Genomic DNA, 23,938 nt, shown 5'->3' with positions numbered 1-23,938 from the left:
ATGTAAGGACTGTCTCTGGAAGAATACACAATACACTGGTCCCAGTGGTTCACCCTCGAAAGGGGAATTGGGAAACTGGGAGAGGTGGCATCGTAAACCTTTCTGCTGTGTTTTTTAATAAATGCATGCATTGCTTATTTTTAATATTGAGCAATTAAAAGTAAAATAACACTTTTGTTTAGATGGATAGGAAACAGAAGTCGGCTCAAGGAAAGTAGTGTTGATTGACAATTAAAAAAAAAACACTCAAGTTTTCCGTGTCCACCGACACGCAGCTCACAAACAGTTGGCATAGGTTCTGCCCGACTCGCGTCCCGCCCTCAGGGCTTAAGCCCCGCCCCATCAGCAGCCCCGCCTCATCGCACCGCACCCGCCCCTCGGAACGTCACATCCGGCCGACCAGCTACCCCGAGCTCCTTCTGCCTCCCGCCTTCGCCCGCTTCCGGTCGTCGTCGTCGTCGTCGCCGCTGCTGCCGCTGCTGCTGCTGCTACTGCTGCTGCTGAGGCTGCTGGCGGAGGCCGGAGGAACGGGCGGCGGCGGCGGCGGCGGCTGAGAGGGCGGCGGCGGGAGCGGAGCGGGACGAGGGAGCGAGAGGAAGCGAGCAAGCAGGGAGCGGAGCGCGCCGAGCCCCGCCCGCCCTTCCGCCCGCCGGAGCAGCCGGAGCAGCCCGGGCCCCCAGCCGCCGCCGCCGCCGCCCGTCCGCCTGCCCGCCCGCCGGACAAAGCCCGAGAGCCCGCGCCCAGAGCCATGTCCTCGTCCGCCGGCAGCGGCCACCAGCCCAGCCAGAGCCGCGCCATCCCCACCCGCACCGTGCCCATCAGCGACGCCGCGCAGCTACCTCATGACTATTGCACCACGCCCGGGGGGACGCTCTTTTCCACCACGCCGGGAGGTGAGCGCCGGCCGCCCGCGCGGCCCTCACCCGAGCCTGCAGCGGCTGCAGCCGGCTCCCGAGCGCGTCCGCGCCAGCCTCCGCGTTGTCCCCTCAGTTTCCCGCCAAGGTCCTTTAACTCAGGGCGTGTCCACGCTGGCCGCTCCGGCCACCCCGGTTCCGCCACAGCCCCTCCGCCGCAGCCCCACCAAAGCCCCCGTGAGACAGCTTTCGGGAACCTTAACTTCGCGTTCTCTCTCGCCTGCAGCTCGATTCAGTGCGTGCCCACTCTGGGAAGTGGCTCTCCTGTAGCGAAAAAAAGCCCTTGTTCCCGCTTCGTGGCAGGTTTACGCACTCTACCCAGTTTTCTGCCCCCTCTCCTCCTGCTCCGGGGCAAATTCGTCTACATTTGGCCTTGCACTCACTCCGCATTACCTCTGCCTCTTACATATTGTGTAGTTGTGCACACTGACGCTTGATTTTGGAGCTGTCTCCCGGGCCTTTGTAGAAAGGAAGTTGGGGAGAGTAAGTCGCTCCTGGGACGCTGCGATGACTTGTTTTGCTGCTTTTAGAACACCAGGAGGGGGCTGGAATGCGGAGTTTGGAAGCCTCGCCCAGTGTTATCCTGCTTTGACAGCACTGTTTACTTTGCTGGACCAGGCCCCGCGGGTTGGGGGAGTCCCCAGGCCGGAGGAGGAGTGATAAAATAATGCTCAAGTAATAGGCTAGGGAAAGGAGCGCTGGCAGCCTTGAGGGTAGAGTTTTGGCGGCGCCGCCTTGGGAGGTAGATTGAAGAGGGCGTTGTCAAGCAGGGCACCCTTGCTGGGGGGCTTGCTTGATCCTGGGGAAGGGGCAGTGCAGAGCGGGGTTTCTGAACACTGCTTTTCAAAGTACGACCAGAAACTGTTTACAAGGAAGAACACTGGGGTAGAGGTGAAGAGCGTTGAATTAATTGGTCACGGGAAAAGGGAGCTCAAAGGTTGTCTTTCCCCTCACTGGGCTTTTCTCCAGAGGGAGGAGACTGGACGATCTTGAGGGACATTATGAAGGGAATGGTGCTTCATTTTTAACTTCGTAACTTTGCCTTTTGGTGACGGCCTCTGGCTAGAGGGTTGGGACTTGGCTGGCAGCCCCTGCAGTCTGCAAGACTGCTAGCTTCGTTCTTGTGGGCTGGGCTCACCAGTTGTACTACAACCAATCCCCTGCAGTTAGGCCTGGGCGATCCTTTAATCGGTTGCACAATAGCAAGGCGGTAGAGTAAGAAGACCTTGCCAACAGGGGATAAAAATCTAGGAGAGAGCTCTACAGAGGAATCCAGCCAGGCCACTCTAGGGGTGGGGTGGCTGCCTTGTAAGACTTTTAAATAACCCAGGCAGGAGAAGTTCATCAATAAGTGTGGAGAACTGGGCTTAAGGAAGTTATAACTTTGCAGAGCAGTGGAGTTTCTAGTGAGGTGGCTTACCTCATTGGAGAAACCTCCCTTCTGACCTGATCTGTTCAAGGCCAGACCCTGAGCATGCTGAAATCTTCTTGCCTTTTAATCGTGAAAGATTTTGGCAGATCAGAATCTGCTCCAGATAGGGTTGTCTTGAACTTGAACTGACAGCTTTTAAGAAATGGATACTGTTTTCCAAGGTGATGGAAAGAGATTTATAACTTCTTCCAGAATTCTTTGTGAATTCCGTAATGCCTGTGCTTCCAGCAGTTCAGAACTTATGTCATAGTAGCAACTGCACTCAGATATTATTTCTTTGAGGAAGGAACTAAACTTTTAGCTGTATATTAATCATTATTCCCCTGAGGGAAGAGTCACAGGGACACCCTTTTTGGCATATTTCAGACAGCCAGGCTACCATGCTTTTAAAGTAAGGGCATAGTCTTTAAGTGTACTTTAAAGATAGAAGCCTGTCTCATAGTCTGGATTAGTTCCTACAGTGCTTGGAAAGATTCTGCCAGAAATACTGATTCATTTATCCTTCCTCCCTGTGTACATAGCCACTACTGCTTTCTCAAATATCACTGACCCTGTCTCCAGATAGTTTCTACACTTTTTTAAAAAAATTAATTATTTATTGGCTGTGTTGGGTCTTTGCTGCTGCGGGCAGGCTTTCTCTAGTTGCAGTGAGCGGGGGCTACTTTTCGTTGCGGTGCGCGGGCTTCTCATTGCGGTGGCTTCTCTTGCTGCGGAGCACAGGCTCTAGGCACGCGGGCTTCAGTAGTTGTGGCTCGTGGGCTCTAGAGCGCAGGCTCAGTAGTTGTGACACGGGCTTAGTTGCTCCACAGCATATGGGATCTTCCTGGACCAGGGCTCGAACCCATGTCCCCTGCATTTGCAGGCGGATTCTTAACCACTGCGCCACCGGGGAGGTCCCAGTTTCTACACTTTTTAATTTCTGATTTAAAACTTGTCATCTTAGCTCATCTATTATATTGAACCAATATTTATTGGTAGAGCACATTGTCATCTTTAACTTTTTAACACAAAGACTTACGTAATGTGTTTATAAGATACAGCACTGTTGTGATTGGATTTAATCACTATTTTATAGCAATTACCTCAGTGCCGCCTAGATTTTCAGTACTTACTGATTTAGTTTCCCCCCACTTTGGAAAATTTCCAATTTTCTGATGGTTTGTTCATCTCTTTTGTTACATTTCCCTCTCTCCTCTCATGTAATTTTCCTTCCCTGAACCAGGGTTGTTATTTGGTCACCTCCAGGCACCTGAATTAATCCGGTTAGGTACCTTAAGTGAGTTTTGTGGGTCTAGTGCAGTGCTTTGCACAAAAGGGGACTACAGACAAAAGTAGGAAATGCAGTCTTTGCTCTGAATGGTCTTAAAATCTTGGTGGGGGTTAAGGGTGGAAAAGCTTTTTAGTTCTAAAAAAAAAAACTTGTAAAGAGTCGAGTGCTAACATATATTTCAGACTTGAAAACATTTAGAAAAGCGATAGAAGGCTTGTATTGAAAAATCTATTTAGTAGGAAGGAAGGGGATTAGAGTTTCCTGTCTCAAACTTCTGGAAACTTTCTGGAGTGTCATACACATGTCAGAGCATTCCAGGATAACAGTTGATGTGCTGAATGCCCTAAATGATCAGACTGGGCAAGGACATTCACAACACAGTGAACTTAACATCTCTCCCCACAGAGGATACAGTTCACTCTTGAAAAGGTTTCTCAAAATTGCCTTCCTGTGGTTTGGAAAATGAGAGTTGGGTGAAAACACACTTGCTGTAACCTTTTCTGTTTCTCATATTTTTAGAAGTGTACATTTTCTCATTATTAAGGAAGAGTAAAATTTTTGAGTAAATTCAAAATGCCCTTGGATTTTATTTTGTTTTGTTTTATCTGCCTGTGGAGGAATGGGGATGAATGATGTTTGGTTCTAACTTTGAGAAGCTGTTTCTGGCCTCAGTGAAAGGTAAAGTTACTGCAGTCTCCTTCACTTTTGTGACATTAGGAAGGAACCTAATGCTTTCATTCTGTAACTGAGAGAAATTAAGTAACTTGTTAGTGTCATACAGCTAATTAATGTCAGTGGGTAGTCGCAAATTTAGTGTCCTGATACCTAGTCCAGTTTTTTCCTCTGTTGTCTTAAGATGCGTATTTTCCTAGGAAAGGAAGTTTACAAACATTTAAAAAGACTCTTCGACCTCTGGAATGCTAGCTAATGGCGATGCTTTTTGTTATCTTATTTTTTTTAAGTTCTGCACTGTCTCCCTGTGGGAGGGTTGTGCTCTGGGGAATGAGCAGAAACACAGAGACCTCTTTGAGCCTTTCTTTTCCTGCATAACATCCTCATCAGCTGTGGAAAAGTATGCTGTTGCCATAACAAGAGCACCAGAGGGTAACTAACTATGATGGTCTGAAATCTTGTTCATACTCTGCTTCCTCTCTGCCAGCTGGAGAGTTGCTGTGATTGATTGGTTCACTGAAGGCCAGTAGAAGGGTCTGGGGATAAAGGAGAAGACAGGAAGAAGGGAAAAGAATCCACTTGGAGTGAGCCATAATAAAGTAAGAGTATTTGGGGGGAGTCCTGAGTGTTAATCTGATTCCTTTCTTGGGAGAAATGAATAGAGCTCTGTGTAGATATGGGGAAGGAAGGCCAGTTTCTCACTGTTACAAAATTTCTAATTCAGTGACCTTGGGCTGAGTTTATTCTAGGCCAAAAACTTCTGAACCAGCAAGTGTACTTATTTGCCTCTCTCGTTTCAGTTATTAACCAAAGGACTTCATGATTACATGTGAGAAGTGTGTGAAAAACATATTGAAAGTTGTCCAGTCACTTTGCCTTGTGTTTGAGGAAGATGGCATTTACTTATCTCAGAGTAACAAAAATTAACATGTGTTGTCATTCCGGAGCAGATTTGGCTGTAGTCTCATATTCATCAGCTGCCAAAGCATGTACTAGAAGATGTAGCTTAGTTTTGTGTTGGGTGCATGTTTGCTGATGAGGGACTGAATTCTGAGCCTGGGAAGGCAGCAGCCCTCAGCCGCAAGGCATATAGCAGTGCGATGTGTGGAAGGGAGTGCCTCTGCCTGCTCCATGTCAGTCACAGCCTGATGAGGGAAGACAGAGCTCGTCCAGGCTGATAGTGCACAACTCCCTTCTGCTCTCTGGAGGCCTGTGTAAAACGGGAAGGGTGAAACGTGACGAGTCTGTAAATTGGCACTACCAGGGTTGTTCCGCAAAGACCTTGTGAGGACTGGAGTCTTAAAGATGATTTTATGGGAGGGGTCTTGCATGGTTTGGAGACAGTGTAAAGATTTGCAGATCATGTCCTTTCAATTTTTCGATATTGTCTTGAATAATATTCAGGCTTCATGGATTTGTATGGACAAAAAAATATTTTGGTGTGTGGACATGTCATAACAAATGACTAAGGAATGTCAGGTTTTTTATTTTTATATGGAATCAGCCAAAATAATTTTTGGAACTCAAATAGCTACAGTAGTAAATAATGTTGTAGGAGATGCTTCACTGCCAATCAGCAGTAAAGTAAAGGCTGTGATGAGAAAAAAAAGATTTGCAGATCAGACAAGGTAAAGTTAATGTGGGAAAGCTAGTTCATCTGGTTGGAGAGGAAGAGAGCCTGAGCAGGACAGTAGTTGGTTGGTGAAGGATAGAACTTTTTCTTGGCTCCCAAGTCTTTCGATGAATAGATTAATGTTTAAAAGATTTTTGCTAATCTATTTATAATAGAACAAAAGTCAGTTGAAACTTGCTGTCATTCAACTTATTGAATAGGTAAGGCCTAGGCTACCATTTTCAAATTTGTTCATCACAGAACTTTGTTTTGCAAAGATCCCTTAAAACCTGTGTTATAACACCCAGCAGCTATCTATCTGATGTGTTTTTAAAGGACCTCTTCACCTGATACTCAGGCCACAGTTTGAAGCCAGAAGCTCAGAAATCTATGAATGTTTATATCTGAATAAATGATCTTTCAGATCCTTAGAACAAATGCCCCGACAACTGAAGCTGTTCATTTCATTGAGTAGTTTTTAAAAGTAAAATCCTTAACAAGCAAGGATCAATTAACTGGAAAATACAATTCAATTCTTGTAGATTCCTTGGGATTACCTATATACAAGATCACAGTCATCTGTGCAAAGAGATAGTTTTACTTCTCTCTTATCAATCTAGGTGCCCCATTTTGTTTTGTTTTTCTTGCCTAATTGCCCTGGCTAGAACTGGAACCTTTAGTACAGTGTTGAACAAAAATGGCAAGAGAGTGACAACAGATTCCCTTGACTTGTTCTCAGTATTAGGGGAAAACCTCCAGTCTTTCATCATTAGGTAAGATGGTAGCTGTCGTTTTTCATAGATGCTCTTTATCAGGTTCAGGAAGTTCCCTTTTATTCCTAGTCTGTTGAATGTTTTTATTATGAAAGGGTGTTGGGTTTTATCAAATGCATATATATATATATATATATATATATATATATATGTATTGCATCTATTGGGATGATCATGTGATTTTTGTTTTTTATTCTATTGTTATGATGTATTATGTTAGTTATTTTTAGATGTTGAACCAGCCTTGCATTCATGGGATAAGTGCCATTTGGTCATGGAATATAATCCTTTTTATATATGTTGCTGAATTCAGTTTGCTAATGGTTGAGAATTTTTGCATCTGTATTCATAAGGGATATTATCTGTATTTTTCTTGTGGTATCTTTGTCTGGTTTTAGTATCAGTGTAATACCTCATTCAATTTTAATTTTTTTAGAAATGGCCTGCTGTTTATAGCAGAAGTGAGGACTGGTGAAGATAGACCATTGCTCTCTAGGTTCTAAGAGGTACCTATCAGAAAGTTTGAGAGGCTTGTGGTTCATTTTAAGATGTCATAATTAATCCTTTGAGCTTGAGAAAGGTGCTCATATCGTTACCAGAGAATGTTTATGTTAGAGCTGGGCTGCTTTTACATTGAAATGAAACCACTCTCTGGTCTGATAAGTTCCTAGAACCATTATGAAGAAGCAGCACTGAAAAAAAGTGACCTAGACCAGTGATCTCCAGTAGGCTTCTTTGCCTCTTATGAACTTTATTGATGAGTTCCTCACTATGAGTAAAAGTAGAAGACATTGATATGTATATATGCATTGTTTTTATTTTTTTTTTAAGTGCCCAAGAGGAGTGAACTTGAGGAAAACAAGAAGTGGGAATGAAAGCCAGGCTTGAATCTGAATGCTTTCCCCATACCAAAGCAGTGAGCGAGCCTTCATTAATTATTAACATTACAGAGGCTGAACCACAACATCTGTGAAATCTAATCCAAAGAATTGATCCAGGATGCAGTCAACAGTCTGTCAGATCCAACCAGCTTTTTCCTGGAATCAGAGCCAGGCATTTCTTGAGAAAATTTATTTCAAGATGTGCAAGCTCAAACAGACGTGGACATATTTGATGTACTTCATTTTGATAGACTTAACATCAGTTGGCATTTATTTGAGATTAGTTTGTGTTTTGTATACCACTTTGGACCTGGTACTAACTAAAAAGGTCATTTGTTTCAGATCACTTTGCAACCAAGACTCAAGAGAGCTAGATTTGCTTAGAGTACCTTGCTTATTTGTGTTTGTCTCCTGGCTCCTGTGTCACTGTGTGATCTTTCTTTGGATGCTAGTTTCTCCATCTGTAAAATGACAGGCTTCCGCCAGATGCTGTCTAAAGCCTCTTCTAGCACTGGACCTTCTGCATAGGAAGATAGTCATTATCAACGTCCCTTTCAGCCTAGGTGTGTGTTCTACTATGGCAGTGTCCTACGTGATTGGGCAGGGACCCCATCCTTTGACATTAATATCTTGGAAATCTTTATTGGAGTTAATCTTTATTGGAGTTAATCAAAGGACAATAAGGATTGGCTTTTCACAAACCTTGGATGTCTTCCGTTTGCCGTAATTATTTAGCCATACTAAGTTACAGTATCCTCCGGCTCCAATTGTGCCTTTTTTTGATGTAAAAATTGTCCCTCTCTTGGTTTTATTAGCACTTTAGGGATTTGATGGTTGTACACAGTAAATGTGGTTTGGCCACCATCAACTTCCCTGGAGGATACTGGGTTAGGCAGCTTTTAGCCTCTTCTGGGTTATCTGGCATAGAGCTTTTAGAAGTCTGTCCTTTCATCCAGAGCCTCCATGAAGAACAGATGTTTAAAACTGTAGTTCATTCAAGAATGTTCTCTAACACAGTCAATCAAACACAGACCTTGTTAATCACCCCTCTTAAGCTGGAATAGTAAAAAGCAAAGAAAACCACTGTTTTTGTAAGTCCTTTCTGTATTTTAACTTCTTATTTTCCCTTTTTATTACTGGGGGAGACAGGGGCTTGGGAGGAAAGAGGGAAAGCGACAAACTACCTTTCTGAGTGTATTGGAAACACTTGCTGCTTGTTCATCTTGTATCTGTTTCTGATCTCTTGGTGGGCCCTTACATGAGGCATAGATGGAGAATGTCAGGAATTTCTACTGGAATGCTAAAGTTACTTGCCAAGTGCTTTGTTGTTGTTGTTGTTTTAATTTCTAGATTTGAAGGATACCTTCTTCCTCATGGCTTTAGTGTCGGTCTGTTACGTATGTATTTATATTTGCAAATACTTTTTGAGTCATTTTTTCCCCCCGATTCCTTATAATGGGCTTTGCTTTTTTTTTTTTTAACACTTTCTCTTGGTCTTAAAAAAAAAATTGGTGGTGGGGGCTTCTTTAAACAACAAATTTATTCTGTTACATTTCTGGAAGCTAGAAGTCTGAAATCATATATATGTCTTATTGTAAAATATACATAACATAAAATTGACCATTTCAACCATTTTTAAGGTACTGTTCCATGGCATTAAGTACATTCACATTGTTGCGCAGCCATCACCACCATCCATCTCTAAGACTTTTTTCATCTTCCCAAACTGAAACTTCATACCCATTAAACAATAACTCCCCATTACCTGCCCACCTCCAGCCACTGGCAGCCATCGTTCTATGTTCTGTCTCTATGAATCTGACTAGTCCAGGTACCTCATATTCGTGGGGTCATAAAATATTTGTCTTTTGTGACTGACTTGTTTGACTTAGCAAAATGCCTTCAGTATTCATGCAATCACCCTCTTCTTTTGCATTTATTTTTTATAACTATGAAAGTAAAGTTTAAAAGTCATATAGTATTAGGCTAATAACAGAAAGCAACATTCTCATGCCCCATCTCATCTCCAGTTCCACTCCCCAGAGAAACCATTTTAAACTCTTTCAGCCATTTCTTCTAGCGTTTGCCTCTGGATTTCTGAATAACATGATTTAATGCTATTTCTCAGTTTTAGATATTAACAGTTTCCTACTATGGAAGATGAGGATTTAAATTTAGGTAAATATTAAATACAGACGTGACATGACCGACTCTATTGGTTTCCAGCCCAACAGCCGTTCACTCTTTTTCCATGCTACCCCAGATTCCCTCATTTTTTTAAAGTGGTAGTGTGCCAAGCCCCAGAAGATGCACCCTGACTACTCTATGGCTTCCCCAGTGTCTGGGCTGGCAGGCATCTGACTCAGTTCTGGCCTAAGGATTGTAAGCGGGAAGTCCACTAACGCTTTTCTGAGAAAGATTTTCCTCTTTGATGGCTAAAGTCCCCTGAGGGAAGCCCTATTTGACCCTACACTCTCCCTTCTTGTCTAGGATGTTGTTAGGAGGGTGTAGGTTCATCTCAGCCTTCTTGGAGGGTTTTGTCACCAGCTATGCAAGCTATTCAATTTGGGCAAGTTACTTATTGTTTCTTTTTTCTGAACTGTCTATTTGCATGAGTGGATGCTTAATTCTAGTTCTGGAAGCAGCCTTAGTTAAACAGTTTTATGGTCAGGACCCTGCAAAAGTATAGTAACTACTACCCTGTCAGTTAACCAGGTTACAGCGGACTTTGTCTAGGTGGTTTTATTTCAGGTCATACAATTTCTTGGGTGTATATAGCTTAATATATGGATTAATTATCATTTAAACTAAGCTACTTGGTCTTGAAAGAGGCCCTTAGGCTTGAATGACCTTGTTTCTGTACTAACTAACCATCTTCACAAGCATAATTTTGGGCCTTATTCATTCACCCTCTTGTGTTCCCTGCCATTTGAAAATCACTAGTTTTTAGATCAAAAGATAGAAGCTTTTTTTTCCTCCTCTCTGTTCTCCATCAAAGGGACTGAGTTTTACTCTCATGTTTTCCTAGTAATGTCAGCATTTAGAAAGTGCTGGGTCAGGGTATTAGATTTATCTGAAAAAGTCGTCACCAAGGGATGAAGAACGTTTATAGATATCTAATGTTAACCTAGATCTAAAGATTCCTATTTGTTTTGAAATCCAAACATGAAGACTAAAGTAATATATGCAAGTTTTAAAAACAAAATAGAAAAAGAAAAATTGAACAGAAGCACATAAAATGCAAAAATGCCAAGAGACTGCTGCTTTTAACAGTTTCTGTTTATAGTGATTTTATTGGTTACACTACTGTTACTGTAAATAATATATGTATACCACAATTTCTTGATTTCTTAACATTGGATGATACTGTTGATTCCCTATTATGAAAATGAGGCATATAGGACACTATATGCTTTCATTACTTTCTATACCTCTCATTTTCCCTCTCTCCATTTACCAATTTTTGTAGATTGTTTTATCGTTTTTGGTTCTTCTGGGTAGTTACCTTTAAAACTCTAAATACTATAGTTAAACCTCTTGTGTTTCAATCTGATAGTTTTAACTCCACCATATGAGATTATACTATCTACCTGTCCTGCCTCTACTTCCCTAGTAGGTCTGCCTTTCCATTATTTTCTACAATATCAAGGTCTGTAATATTTACATACTCTTCCTTAACTATGATAATTCACTTTTATTATGGTTTAATTGTAAACATTGAAAATCAATAAATAGCATATATGATACTATGAATTTTGTAACTTTTCAATATAAAACCAAGGAGTATGATGATTTTCATTGAAAAGGAAATGGAACACTCACTGGAAAGAAAAAGTTTCCACTGTCAATGTCAAATAGATTCTTTTTTTTAACACTCCATCAATTTATTAAAATCATGCTCCATTTTAATATTGTGTTATACGCAAGCTATGGATTTTTTAAACCTTCTTTAAGAATTTATGGTTAACTTTTCTCTAGTTAGTTGTGGATGCATTGGTTGACGTTGAATTGGGCTGACATAAATGTGGCTGGCAGTTGAAATTTGAATTATTGGAAGTTCTTGCTTCAGAAAATGTGTCTATGCACATGTATAAGAGACCCTGAATATTAGGTTTTTAATTGTCTTGGAATTCATATAATTTCACAGTAAACACAATACCCTAAAAAGGAAATATAAAGGGTTTTTTCCCCTGTCATTTTATTCATAGTCAGGTCTTTATGTTTTTCTTTTAATAATTTTGTTTTTTTGTATGTCAAATGCTTTTCAATTACATCACAGAATCCTTAGTCACATGTTGATTCCCTTTTTTTGCTATATATCTGCTACAGTTAATTTTTTCAGCTTGCAGTGATCTAAAATTCAAACACTTAAAATACTCTGGTTTTGTACCCATATTTTCCGTGGCCATATTTAAGAACATTAACAGCATCAGTTAAGGTCCTAGTTCTTCAGGGTGTCTTCTCTTCTGAATTGTTTACTTTGTGTGCATTTGAAACCAAATGTATCTTAAAAATCCACTAAACTATTAAAACTAATAAGTGAGTTTAGTAAGGCTGAAAGAAATGAGATTGGCATACAAAAGCCAATTGTGTTTCTATATACTTTCAATAAACCAAAAATGAAATAAAGAAAATAATTCCATTTATAATAGCATAAAAATAATAAAATACATAGGTATAAATTTAATGAAAAAAGCACAAAACATATACTGTGGAAACTAGATAACATTGTTGAAAGAAAGAAGACCTATATAAATAGACATTCCATGTTCATAGATCGGAAGACTTAATATTGTTAAGATGGCACTACTCCCCATATTTATCTATATATTCAGCACAATCCCCATCAAAATCCCAGCTGGCTTCTTTGCAGAAGTTGACAGGCTGACTCTAAAATTCATATATGGAACTTTAAGAGACCTAAAGTAGCCCAAGCAATCTTGAAAAAGAAAAAGTTAGAAGACTCACACTTCCTGATTTCAAAAGTTGTTACAAATCAAGACAGTGTATTACTGCCATAAGGATACACATAGATCAGTGGAAGTCCAGAAATAAATCCTCACAATTACGGCTAATTGATTTTTAAAAATTAATTAATTAATTTTTGGCTGCATTGGGTCTTCATTGCTGCGCGCGGGCTTTCTCTAGTTGCGGAGAGCGGGGGCTACTCTTCATTGCGGTGCACGGGCTTCTCATTGCGGTGGCTTCTCGTTGTGGAGCACAGGCTCTAGGTGCGTGGGTCAGTAGTTGTGGCGCACGGGCTTAATTGCTCCGCGGCATGTGGGGTCTTCCCCGACCAGGGCTTGAACCCGTGTCCCCTGCATTGGCAGGCGGATTCTTAACCGCTGCACCACCAGGGAATGTTTATAGCAGCATTATTCAAAGTGGAAACAACCTAGATGTCCATCAACTGGTTAATTGATAAAATGTGATTTATACATACAATGGAATATTATTTGGCAATACAAAGAAATTAAGTACAGTTGATCCTTGAACAACGTGGGGGTTAATCCAAGTGTAACCTGTAGTTGGCCCTCTGCCTCCATGGATTCAACCAACACTGACTGTATAGTACTGCAGTACTTCCTGTTGAAAAACAGTTCTAACTTGCATTGTTCAAGGGTCAGCTGTACTGATAAATGCTAAACATGAATGAATCTTAAAAACCTGCAAGTGAAAGAAATAGTCATAAACAGACACATATTGCATGATTATATTTTATGAAATGTCTAGAATAGGCAAATCTATAGAGACAGAAAAGAGATCAGTGGTTGCCTAGGCTGGAGAGGTTGGCAGAACGTGGGGAGGGACTCCTAAATGTATATGGGTTATCTTGGGGATGATGACAGTGTTCTAAAATAGTTTGTGGTGGGAATTCCCTGGGGGTCCAGTGGTTAGGACCCGGCGCTTTAACTGCTGTGGCCCAGGTTCAATTCCTGGTCGGGGAACTAAGATCCTGAAAGCCTCATGGCGCAGCCAAGAAAAAAAAGATTGTGGTGATGATTGCACAATTCTATGAATATACTAAAAACTATTGAATTACACACTTTGAATGAATTGTACATGAACTATATCCCAAAGAAGTAAAAAAATGTATTTTATTGCCTCTGCAAAGTCGCAGGAGTTCTTCAAAGTTTCTCTTATATCTGACACATTTAGGTAGAATTTCTACTACTTATTTCCTACTTGGTTCAATTATAATTCTTTAATGTTTATGTTGTTGCTAATATATAATTTAGAAATAGAAAGCTTGCTTTTATCCTGTGCTGTTTTTTCACCACCTCACCTCAGAGTTTCCAAGCTTAGTGTACTACAGAAGTGAGAATAATCTTGTTCTGACTTGCAACATGAATATTAGTAAGAACATCTCACAGTGAAATCTCACCCTTCTGAAACCTAGCCATGGACAAAAGTGGGGGGTGACACAACAAAATCCATCCACTAAAGCTGCTTCCCTTTGTTCATTGGAAAACCGTCAGGCTCCTTCCCAGCCTACTTGCTCTTACTTTACATAGTGTTAAAATAAGCAGATCACCAATTTCCAAACCCAACAGATTAGATGTATCAAGTTAGAATGGGTGTAAAGGGTGTACTGTAGACTGAATTGTGCTCCCCCCCCATTCATATATTGAAGCACTGACCCCCACAATGTGATGATATATAGAGATAGGGCCTTGGGAGGTAATTAGGTTTAGATGAAGTCCTGAGGATGGGGCTCTCACAATAGAATTAGTGTCCCAAAAGAGACACCAGAGAGCTTGCTCCCCTCTCCCCCGTGGGAGGACACAATGAGAAAGAACTGTAAGGAAATACATTTCTGTGTAAGACACCCAAAATGTGGTATTTGGTTAGGGCAACCAAACTAAGACATGGAAAAAAGATGGTTCTTAGCCAAACAGTGAGGGAGGAGACAAGGAAACCATGGTGGGGAGGGCCATAAGCACAACGTGGCTATCTGAATCCTATTCAGTATAAGGAAAATACAGAGCACCAACTGAATAGGCCCTGAGATTTCCTAGGTCACAACGTAGTATAATAAATGAGTTTCATAATAATCAACCAGATTCATCAAGAAAGGGTTGGTTTTCTGTTTAAGGTGGTAAAAAGTTTTGAAATCTGTATTAGAAAAATTTCCATCCAAAATAGTTCAAATTATTCATTTTTTGAAAATTGAACTAAGTTTTCTGCTCTCCAGAATGATTCATTCCTCATAATTTCAGCTACCTTTTTGTTTGTTTTTGTTTGTTTGTTTGTTTTCTTCGGCTGCATTGGGTCTTCGTGGCTGCATGCGGGCTTTTCTCTAGTTGCGGCGAGCGGGGGCTACTCTTCGTTGTGGTGCTTGCGCTTCTCATTTGCAGTGGCTTCTCTTGTTGCAGAGCACGGGCTCTAGGTGTGCGGGCTTCAGTAGTGGCACGTGGGCTCAGTAGTTGTGGCACACGGGTCCTAGAGTAAGCGGGCTTCGGTAGCAGCATGTAGGCTCAGCAGTTGTGGCTCACAGGCTCAGTAGTTGTGGCGCACGGGCTTAGTTGCTCCGCGGCATGTGGGATCTTCCTGGACCAGGGCTCTAACCTGTGTCCCCTGCATTGGCAGGCAGATGCGTAACCAGTGCGCCACCAGGGAAGTCCTGCCTTTTTGAATTGTTGCTAAGTTCTTATTTTTCAAAGCAAGGAAAGTGAAGGTAAATTTCTACTTTCCTTGTCCTAAAATTATATTTGAAACAGGATACAAAACTCTGTCTTCTTTAAACCCTGTTTTCCAGGAACTCGAATCATTTATGATCGAAAGTTTCTGTTGGATCGTCGCAACTCTCCCATGGCTCAGACCCCGCCCTGCCATCTGCCCAATATCCCAGGAGTCACCAGCCCCAGCACCTTAATTGAAGACTCCAAAATAGAAGTAAACAATTTGAACAACTTGAACAATCATGACAGGAAGCATGCAGTTGGTAAGAGAATGCTGGTATTAGGGACCAAGAGGGTAGCCCTGGGATTCGAATGTCAGTCTGCTGTGGGTTGAAAAAATGTTGATGCTTCAGTTATAACTGGTATTCAGTCATATGTCTCTAAGGTTCCCCCCACTCCCCTCACCAAGGCTTATTGAATTATTGAATTGTTCTGAAAACCCTGACTTCTAAACCATAACCAAATCTACTCTAGGTGTGGGTTGGGGGGTGAGGAAGAATCCAAAATCAGGGACTGGTAAATCCCAAAGAGGACCTCTTAAACCTGGGCTTTGTTGGACTAGGGATAACACACACACAGAGAAACAAAACAATTTAATAGTTCCCATTTCCATCACCCTCAGGAAACAGACCTTGCTTCTTATAAGAAGAACGTCATTTTTGTGGTATAGGGCAGCGGTCCCCAGCCTTTTTGGCACCAGGGACCAGTTTTGTGGAAGATGATTTTTCCATGGACTGGGGGGATGGGGGGATGGTTTTGGGATGATTCAAGTGCATTACATTTATCGTGCACTTTATTTCTATTATTATTACACTGTAATATGTAATGAAATAATTATACAACTCAATCATAATGCAGAATCAGTGGGAGCCCTGAGCTTGTTTTCACTTGCCACTCACTGATAGGGTTTTGATATGCATCTGCAAGCAGTTGATTTATTATGGTCTCTGTGCAGTCAGACCTCTCTGCTAATGATAATCTGTATCTGCAGCCGCTCCCCAGTGCTAGTAGCATCACCGCCTCAGCTCCACCTCAGATCATCAGACATTAGATTCTCATAAGGAGCTCGCAACCTAGAATCCCTCACATGCGCAGTTCACAGTAGGGTTCACACTCCTGTGAGAATCTAATGCTGCAGCTGATCTGACAGGAGGTGGAGCTCAGGCGGTAATGTAAGCGATGGGGAGCAGCTGTAAATAGAGATGAAGCTTCTCTCACTCGCCCACAGTACCAGTCCGTGGCCGGGGGCGGGGGTTGGGGACCCCTGGTGTAGGGAAAAGCAGTATGGTTTTTCACCCCGTTTTCCAGGACTGCCTGTAATATTTCAGTAAGTACTCCCCCATACTCACACACACACGTTTATTAATGAGTCCTCTCTGTGTCTGTGGAAATGGCCAGCTCCTGAAGTACACCTTGGATTGCACTCCATGACCCTTTTACACGAGCCAGCATTCTGCCTCCTCAAATTCCAAATGAGTTTTTAATGGACAAAGTGTCGATTCAGAGCAGGGCCAAAGTTCAGAGCCTCCAGAAGAATGTGCTGACTTGATAGATGGCCAGGTGCTCCCCAGGAGCTCCCGTTTGGTCAACCTCTGGACAAAGGGACACTCAGAAAGTTTTCACTTGTATCCTTTCCCCCAGTTGCTCCTCCCTGTGGGTGATTTGACTGCCACTCTTGTTTTTCCCCCAGATTAAAAAGACTAGCCAAAGCAAAGCAGAATAGTTGTTTCAAGGCTACAGAGAATGGGACAGTTTGAATTCCTTTTTGACCTTTGTGCAAAGGGAATGATAGTTAAAACTGTTTTGCTTTTTCTCTTCGTGCTTAACTTTTTCTGTTCTTCATTCTAACCAGGAGATGATGCTCAGTTTGAGATGGACATCTGACTGTCCTGCGAGGATCAGAAGAAAAGCAGCAACACTGATACACGTGTGTACCTGATTTGGCCAATAGGATCAACAAGGCAAAGACAGAAGAGGCAGTACCAGCAATCCCTGTTGCAGTCTCCTACTCCTGCTCCCCTGCTCCTTCTCGGGGTGCCAAAGGATGCAAAGATGAGCTGCATCTGACCATTTCTTCTCCCTATTTCCTGTTCCCCTTCCCAGTTAGACAGTTAGATTGAAGGCCCTTGGCATACTTCCGTAGAACTAAGCAGCCCACAGAGGAAAACAGTTAACCTCTGGTTCCCCCTTCCCCCCATTTTTTTTTAAATCCCAAATCAAATACCAGCCTACCAATAGTTGGCTGGCTGGGAAGTCTGGGGAAGTGATATGGAGGTTTGATAGGTTCAGCATCATTCCTGTGCTTACCCTCTGTCTCTCCTCCCTGTCTTGCTCATGTTTCACTGCTGCAAAAGTCTGGGTTTGGGGTCTTGAAAACCATTGGAGGGAAATGGTAAACAGGAAGAGAGCTGCTTTCTCTTTTACCTTGAGGTGTTTATCCTTGGGGACAGAACGCTGTTTGTACATCTCTGGTAGCATTACCCTGGGGCACTGTTTTGAGGTCCACTTCCCCTCCTTCCTCTGGGAGGAATGTCTTCTGTCTTTAGTATTATAGTGCATCTTCCCATTCGTTTACTTATCACAATTGTGCAAACATTTCTTAACTCTACATCAGAAGGGGGTCTTTGGTCACCAGCTGTTCTTTCCTCCCCTTCTCCCATCCCTCCCTGCTTGCATCTTGTTGCTTGCAGTCCTTTTGTACTCTGAGCTATCCACGTGATTTCTCCTGCTCCTGGAGCAGGTCCCTACGACAGGACAGAGGCTCTTTGGATAAGGCCCGATGTATTGGGTTGATCAAAAAGTTCGTTCTGGTTTTTCCGTAAGATGTTACAGAAAAACCAGAACGAACTTTTTGGCCAACCCAATAGTCCTCTGCAGGATGATACCCAGGAATGACCTCGGAAGACATTGAACTGTTTGAGTACCCAGGCTCAGTAGTCATTGTTTTTCAGTCCAGTGAGCATTGTGATATTTGTTGTCTGTGATTTTTGAGTTTGAAGTTGACTTTCAGAATGCTCTTAGAAAAGAACTAAACTTTTTTCCTTTGTGGACCTGCTTTGTTTGGCTGCTGAGATAGAGAAGCATGGGCTTAAAGATGCGTTCCTTCCACTTTTCTTACCTTTCCCATGGTACTCTGAATTTCCCTATCTTTCCCTCCCTCCCTCCCGCCTTCCTTCCTTCCCTCCCTTATCTCTGCCAGGCCATTTTTCAAGTGTACATCCAGGATACCTCAAGTGTTGGTATCTGATAATATCTGTCACTCCTCTTAACTGAGGAGTGACCTTTTATTTTTAAGATGAGTACAGACCTATTTTTAGATGTTTTCAGTACAGTTTTGAACAGCAACTTTTTAATTACACATCTTCCGGTGTTAGGAAGGTGAGAATTGTCCGTAGGCGAGTCTGCTGTTCCATGTCACCATCCCTTGTCTTCCCTAGTCCCTTACGAGCTCTTTCCTTCTCGCTCTAGTTTTGGGTGTGCATGTTTGGAGTTTGTAGTGGGTGGATTGTGAAACTGGACCATTCTGCCTTCCCTGGGTTGTTCATGGAAACCTCATTCTTTTCCCTTACCCTTTGCTGCTTCATTCCCCATCCCATGGTCCTGACTATTGACTGGCACAGTAATCCTGGGAGAGTGACTCCCCTCATAGAAAGACAAGTAAAATAGCCACTGGTGTCCTGGGAATTTCTGGTTGGATTTGGTGCCCTGAACCCTCTTATTAAGAGATCAGATCCCAGGGTGAGAGTTAACAGGCCAGTTGGCTAAGATAGAAAGCTGTTTTTCTTTTGAACTATGAAAAGACCCTGTTTGCGAATACATTTTAGACAGAAAGAAGGAAGGATGTCTGAGGAACTTTGTTCTGTTTTCTGCTACAAAATGTGAAGAGTTCAAAAAGTGAAACCTTTTGTGATGGTTGATGTCTCTCAGGAATAAGCTGGGTCTCCAGAGTTTTGGAGATGCTTTCAGTCTCAACAATTGATGAATGGAAAAGTATTTTTTGTTTGCTTTTTAATGTATCTCTGTTCTGATTTTAATTAAACTCCAAATTTCACTTTACATATTCTTGGAACAACTTAAGGTGCATTGGTAATTTGCATGAGAAGCTTGCTCAGGACCTCATTGTCCCCTGGGAGCTTGATTCTTTGGGAGTGACGCTTTCATCCTCCTCAGGGCCCGGCCTGGGCATCCTCTGGAGTCTGACTCCACTACAGCGAGTAGTCGGGCTGTCAGCAGAAGCACGCGCCCTTTTTTGCTCTTTACTGCTGCACATGAAAACTCGGCTTCCTCACTGAGAGACGGGGAATGAATTTAAAACATGCCAGCTTGAGTAGTCTTAAGATGCCATGTTCCCCTTTTTTGCTATCTTGAGGAACTGCTGCATGTGGCCCTCTAATCAGAGGCCATATTTCTAGTATTTCTTGGGAGTGTCAGCTGTATAATATAGCAGCCGCCCAATCCTTTAGCCATCTCTATAACGACCTCCATCTGCTTGGTGCAATTCCTTCCTGGAGGCCACTGCTACTAGAGATACTGTGGCCTCCATAAATCAGCATTTCAAAGATAATTTCACAAGGCAATAGATGAACTTCCAACAGATGACACCTTTGTGCCATGCCTCATAGAATCATTTTCAGGGCAAGCCAGAATCCAGTAGGTGGTTTACTCCTGTATGTTTGGAAGGAATCTCACAGTTGAAGCCCTAAATGAATAATCTCTCTGGGCTCTTTCCTGGAAAGGGAACCCCCTTAGGGTAGCATTTGAGTGAGGCGGTTCTTAAAATCTTATTATTTGTACTTTTCTTCTTAGGAGAAAACCATGTTTCTGTACTTCTGGGGACAATCCATGTCGGTGAGAAATGACCTTGTCCAAATTCCAGCAGGAGACATGCATTGTCATGATTCTACCTCCTTCGTAGTGTGGTGCATTGAGTTCACCACTTCCTCATATTCTGTTGAAATAGCTATTGTGTTCTCAAGACCACAGTGTAGAGAAGCTGGCTTCTAGCTATTAGGCTTCCAAGCCAAGAGTTTTGTCCTTCCATCTGCGTTAGTTATCTATTGCTGTTTAACACATTACCCCCAAACTTAACATCTTAAAAGAGCGAACATTATCTGTCAGTTTCTGTGGTTAGGACCTGGGAAGCAGCTTCACATGATGGGTCTGGCACAGGGTCATAGGAAGTTGCAGGCAAGATGTCAGCGGGGTCTGCAGTCACCTGGGGCTTGAGAATCCACTTCTGAGCTTTCTTTGTGGCTGTTGGCAAAATGCCTCAGTGTCTTCCTATGTGGATCTCTTTTTAGGGCAGCATGAGTGTCCTCACAGCATGGCAGCTGGCTCCCCCTGAGCAAGTGATCCCAGAGAAAGAGGGCAAGGAGGAATCTGCAGTGCCTTTTATGACAGTCTCCGAAAGCACACGTCATCACGCCTTCGTATTCCGTTCCTTAGAAGCAAGCCACTAAGCCAGCCTACACTCAAGGGGAGGGGAGTTACACCCCACCTACTGCATGGAGCGGTATCAAAGAATTTTGGGTATACTTTAAAACCACCTCACCCCCAATAGAGGATGAAACCAGGTCAACAAGAGGGGGTAGGTTTAAAGTAGATGATATACTGAGAGAGGTGTTGTTACTGAAAACAGTTCTCTTAAGACGTGCATCGACAAACAGATGAAAAACGGATTCTCTCCCCATGGCTACTGCCAGTTTTAAGAGGGGAGGCAAGAAATGGCAATTCCCAGGAGAATGTATCTATACATTTGCCTGGTGTATACTACCAGCAGCCCAAGGTTGCTTCTTTGTAAGTCCTTGGCTTGGTATCTAAGACTCAATACTGCTTGCTCGCTCTCTCCTTTAGCCAGGAATTGACAAAGGGAATTGGATCCTTCTAGTTGAGCCACTCAGATGGACTTAATTGGAGTCAGGGTTGTTAAGCAAAGGGAGCAAACTTGAATTACATTTTGGGTTACGGGGCTGAGGAAAGCTAACCGTTCCGATTCAGGGTGACATAGCTGAGAGCATCCAGAAGCCAGGTCCCCACCAGAGTCGATGCTTGGCACCTGCTCTCACAAACCACACCAGCTGAAGCAGCCTTGGGCCAGGTCTCTCACTCAAGAAGCCACTTCTCAATAAGTAGGGACCGTCTGGGAATTAGAAATGTCTGTCTGTGCTTTATTGTTCTTTAAATCCACTGCAGGTTAACTCTGCGTGCCCACCTCATCCTGGGCTTCCTGATGGAAACGGGTTCTTAAAGAGAACCAATGCTGTCTTCACCCTGAAGAAAAACTTAGATGAAGCTTGTCAGTTCAACACGTGTTTAGTGAATGTCTGCTATGTGTTTCTGGCACCCGTGCCAAGTTTTTAGAGATTTCAGACATCTTAAGGATGCAAATTCTTGTTTGGATTTATGCTCCAACTCTTCCCAGCATTTTCTTATCTATAGACCTGCTTGCTTTAGAGTATACTTGAATAAAAAAGCATTGCTGCTGAGGCAGCTATAAAAAAAAAAAAGGTACTTCTTCCAGAATTAAGGAACTCATCTTTAAAGCACCTTCAAATGAATTTTTTTCCATCTGATTTTGAAGTGGAGTCAAAATAGGTGGTCTTTTATTTTTGCTGTTTGGGTTACCAGCTCTTTGGGTCTGTCAGACCTTAGGGGTATCACATATCTTGGCTGCTTGAAGCCTGGGCCCGCAGCCCTTTACATTCCCCTCCAGACGGGAGGCCCGGTGCTTTTCTCTCTGGGTCAAAACTTTCCCTTATCATGTTTCTGGACTACATGATAAGGGGAGCTATTTATTAATCTGCGAAACCCAATCTCTTACCTGCCCATGACATCTAGGAGGGGGTAGTATTTGCTTTAAAGAAGTTGTTTCCTTGGGAGGGCAATTTCTGTCTGGACTTTGAAGGGGGCATAGTTACCACACATTACTATCCCCACCACCACCACGTTCTTTACCTCTGTCCCAGCTTTTAATAAAAGATGACATCAGATCTTGAGGCAGTTGGGTCACAATTCTTTAGAATGCTTATACCCCAGGGGCATTTCCTGTTCCAGTCATGTTTTTCCAGTTGAGTATTGGCGTTTCCCTGAGGCTTGCTCACAGACATTTCTGATTGAAGATTAAGGATGGTTGATACAATCATTCATGTCACCTTTCCCACCCTCTGGAATTTACGTTTCTTTCTCTGGGCTGGTCCTGGAAGTTGACACCTTTTGGCAAAGTTTAGATTTAGGAGAAGTCTTTCAAGTCCCTGTTCAGATGATCTATGGTTTCTCTTTGCTTCCTCTGCCTGCAGCCCTGGCAGACCATACTGTCTGGATCCCAAATGGAAAATAGTACTGAGATGAAACACATTCCTGGGGTATTTAAACTCTCACTCTGCCACCTTTCTAAGAGTTGGAGGCTGGCAGAGAGATGCTGCAGTGCTTGATAATCATTTGGCCACATTGAAATTTCCAAAGGGAGCTCTTGCCGGTGCTTAAACCCAAAATTCCTGAACACCTGAGATTGCATGAATCTAGCACAGAATATCCATTCTTGCCCCAATGTACCCCCTTCCTCTCCATCTTAATCTTTAAAACAAAACAAAACAAAAGACCCAAGCCCAGGCCAAGGGTTGTTTTTACTTGAAACCAGGAGAGTGGGGGAGTAACACGAGAGATGAGGGGTGAGCTGTGTGGTGAGGCACCCTGCTCCTGGTGTCTGTTCCAGTCACTGAGGGCTGTGAGCCAGTGCCTTTCCTTCGCCTGGAGATGGAGCCCATCTCTTTCCACCTGGGTGAGGAGACCCTCTGCTACCCAGGGGTGAACCTTAAAGAGGGTGTCTTGGAGAGCCCAGAGGACACTCACATTTTTCGGGTGTCCATTTTAAGCATCTTTAAAATGTTTTATATATTAAAAAAAAAAAAATGTTCTTCCCTGTCTTTGTGCAACCAGTGGCCCAGTTCCATCCATTCTGAATGGAAAAACGGAGACTGCCAGTGCTTTCCTTGGTCTTCCCTTCGTCTCCCTTAATGTGGGTATCCCCTTACCCGGCCTGTGCATTGCACTGTCGTGGATGGAGAACAGAGGGCACCACGCAGTCCTGAGGCAGTCCTGTGTGACTCCGTGATCAGGTTTTTGTTTCTTGTTTTTCTAACTGTCCTTCCAAACCAGCAAGGGTTTGGAAATTAGGGGAAAAGTTAAATTCTCACCAACGGTTGCTGTTACACTTGAATCAATAAAGATCTTGAGTATCAACTTGGTGTTTTAATTTTTCTTTTTTTTAAATTTCAGGTGAAATCCTGTTGATACATTTTGGGCATCTTGCCTGGTGAGGAAGATGGGCAAAGGCAGTTGGCCACTTCATGTGTCAGTTCCTCTCAACATTTACGGAGCACTTTGTCCATCTGGCCCTGTATGTGCCAGGAGGTGATGTGTCCCTTCCCGAAGGAGCTTGGAGGTGAACACGTACATGCTGGGGCTGGATGCACCCAAGAAGGCCCTTCTTTAGGTACCAGCCTGGAGGAAGCCCAGGCAACAGCTTTCCTGACGAGGGCTGCCTCTGCCCCTCAGGAGCACGTGTTAGAAATCCATCATATCTGATGTCTGAAAATAAACTAGACTCTGCTGCGTGAGCATCACATTCCTTGCTATTATTAATCCAGTGAGGCTCACATATTAGTATTGAGAGCAAGAATTCTGTCCTTTCAAGAACCCTGTGG

The 23,938-nt window shown here is 43.0% G+C and overlaps 1 protein-coding gene across 6 annotated transcripts; it reads left to right on the top strand.

Annotated features, from left to right (window-relative positions):
* The first annotated feature begins 420 nt into the window (after positions 1 to 420).
* EIF4EBP2 (eukaryotic translation initiation factor 4E binding protein 2) lies at positions 421 to 23,857 on the top strand. 6 transcript variants are annotated; one of them, XR_014253326.1, is made up of 5 exons: positions 612 to 893; positions 15,314 to 15,499; positions 17,089 to 17,163; positions 20,043 to 20,084; positions 20,537 to 23,474. XR_014253326.1 is itself a non-coding variant. In XM_082424630.1 (4 exons), the coding sequence occupies exons 1-3, from the start codon at positions 749 to 751 to the stop codon at positions 17,118 to 17,120; spliced, it is 363 nt and encodes a 120-aa protein (XP_082280756.1). In that variant the 5' UTR covers positions 612 to 748; the 3' UTR covers positions 17,121 to 17,163; positions 23,511 to 23,857. The 6 variants fall into 6 exon arrangements, 4 of the variants coding, with proteins under 4 accessions (XP_082280758.1, XP_082280756.1, XP_082280757.1 ...); XR_014253327.1 differs by having other exon boundaries at positions 17,089 to 20,084; XM_082424630.1 differs by lacking the exons at positions 20,043 to 20,084; positions 20,537 to 23,474 and adding an exon at positions 23,511 to 23,857.
* The last annotated feature ends 81 nt before the right edge of the window (positions 23,858 to 23,938 follow it).

The sequence above is a fragment of the Balaenoptera physalus genome (genome assembly GCF_965194825.1).
Source record: "Balaenoptera physalus genome assembly, chromosome: 14".
Lineage (NCBI taxonomy): Eukaryota > Metazoa > Chordata > Mammalia > Artiodactyla > Balaenopteridae > Balaenoptera > Balaenoptera physalus.
Note: the sequence above shows the minus strand (reverse complement) of the source record. Positions and strands in the feature narration are given on the sequence as shown.